The following is a 2,005-nucleotide window of genomic DNA, read 5'->3' on the forward strand; positions in this document are numbered from 1 at the left end:
ACAAGTCCACGTTTTTCCCCCACTTCATGGCTGATGGAACAAGTCCACGTTTTTCCCCCACTTCATGGCTGATGGAACAAGTCCACGTTTTTTCCCCCACTTCATGGTTGATGGAACTAGTTCACTTTCTTCCCCCACTTCATGGCTGATGGAATTAGTTCACTTATTTCCCCCACTTCATGGTTGATGGAACTAGTTCACTTTCTTCCCCCACTTCATGGTTGATAGAACAAGTCCGCGTTTTTCTCCCACCTAACGTAGAACTTATTCACTTGTCTTTCTTTCCGTCTAATTTATTTTCATGACTCTTCGACAAATCCACATTTAAAAACTTTCCACTCTCCTTTTGTCTTCATTACATATTGCCCACGTTGACACGCTCCAGACTTTAGACAATTACAATTTTAGACAACAGCGGGTTATGTGAATAATATACAAGAACGTCATAGACAAGCATACATTTATATCATATAACATAATTTCTTCAGTTTCTTACTTACAAAGTAATGTGATAAACTCGCATTATCCCATGTAGATGTTCTTAATACTGTAGTGAAATATATGGTGAATACTATAACCATGCTAATAATACCTGGTGAATACTATAATCGTGCTAATAATATCTGGTGAATACTATAATCGTGCTAATTACACCTGGTGAATACTATAAGCGTGCTAATAATACCTGGTGAATAATATAATCGTGCTAATAATACCTGGTGAATACTATAATCGTGCTAATTACACCTGGTGAATACTATAAGCATGCTAATAATACCTGGTGAATAATATAACTGTACTAATAAAACCTGGTGAATAATATAACTGTACTAATAAAACCTGGTGAATACTATCATATTGCTAAGAGATTAGTATTTTGTGAAACAAACAGTTCGAAATTACAGAGACAAACTGGTAATAATTAAATATATGTATAGAAAATTTTATCATTTTTAAATCTCAGTTTAAAAATATGACTGTCGGAAACCCAAAATGTTTTTGTTTAGTGTTAATTTCTTGTAAACTGGACAAAGGAAGATTTTGTACAGCAAAATAAAATAGTTTAAAACCCTCAAGCAAACATTTAACTAATTTCAAACTACATTGTTTTTTTGTATGTGTGGAAACATTTGTGAAACTTTACTGAGAAAAAATCATTAATTGAAGTTTTTCTTTCAGATAAGGACCTTCTCTTACTGTTGGATGATAGTAAAATTAAAGGATGACTCAATCTTTCTTGCTTGATATATAACTCTGTTTGAATGTATTTTTAGAATGTAAAATCGTTTTCTAAAGCATATTCGTGTGCAAATTCAATATTACTGTTTTCGGCCATTGACAATTCCTGTTTCTTTTCTTCCATAAAATATAATTCTCTCAATTTTTCAGTCATGTGCGGTCTCTCTGCTGAACAATTCCGATTTATCTGTCAAGTTTGTGGCATGCTACTTTAACGACCCCTATTCACCGAATAGAGTATTACAGGTAAAATAATATTTGAATATCATGAACAATGTCAAAGTTTTAATGCAAAATAATGCCATTTAAAATACTTTTGTTCGAGTGTGTTTTTTGTCGTTAAAGAATAAACAGTTCTTACACAATATTATATTGACCCCCTCTCTAAAACTTTTATTAGTGCTCTCAAAGATTTGGAATTAACTACAATTCCATTCACCAATGTGCTACATCGAAAACTGGTTTTCAATATTTTCATCAGATGGGAGAGAAGACACGACGGCTCAGTCCTTCACTGTACTTCATCCCGTGGGTGGTTATCAATGGGGTAAGGATAGAAAGTATATCTTAATTATATAAAATTCAAATACTTAAAAACAAGTATGCATATGTATATAGTTATGTAAACGAAGACTTTATTGAATTGCCAAATAATAAATACTAGCAGAGATCCGCAAAACATTTCCAGCCAAATTAGTATCTTTATCGTAACAGCACTTCTTTAAATATAACATTTCTAGCACAATACGAAATGTGTAAATCCACT

The 2,005-nt window shown here is 32.5% G+C and overlaps 1 protein-coding gene across 2 annotated transcripts in view; it reads left to right on the plus strand.

The window, feature by feature from the left end:
• The window catches only part of LOC111089487 (gamma-interferon-inducible lysosomal thiol reductase-like), a 7,342-nt gene that overhangs the window by 2,687 nt on the left and 2,650 nt on the right, over positions 1-2,005 (plus strand). For both annotated transcript variants that reach the window (XM_022402099.1, XM_022402100.1), the window contains exons 4-5: positions 1,390-1,485; positions 1,640-1,786. In XM_022402099.1, the coding sequence (XP_022257807.1) occupies positions 1,390-1,485; positions 1,640-1,786 (243 nt within the window). The remainder of the gene's footprint in view (positions 1-1,389; positions 1,486-1,639; positions 1,787-2,005) is intronic.

The sequence above is a fragment of the Limulus polyphemus genome, unplaced genomic scaffold, assembly GCF_000517525.1.
Source record: "Limulus polyphemus unplaced genomic scaffold, Limulus_polyphemus-2.1.2 Scaffold6415, whole genome shotgun sequence".
NCBI lineage: Eukaryota > Metazoa > Arthropoda > Merostomata > Xiphosura > Limulidae > Limulus > Limulus polyphemus.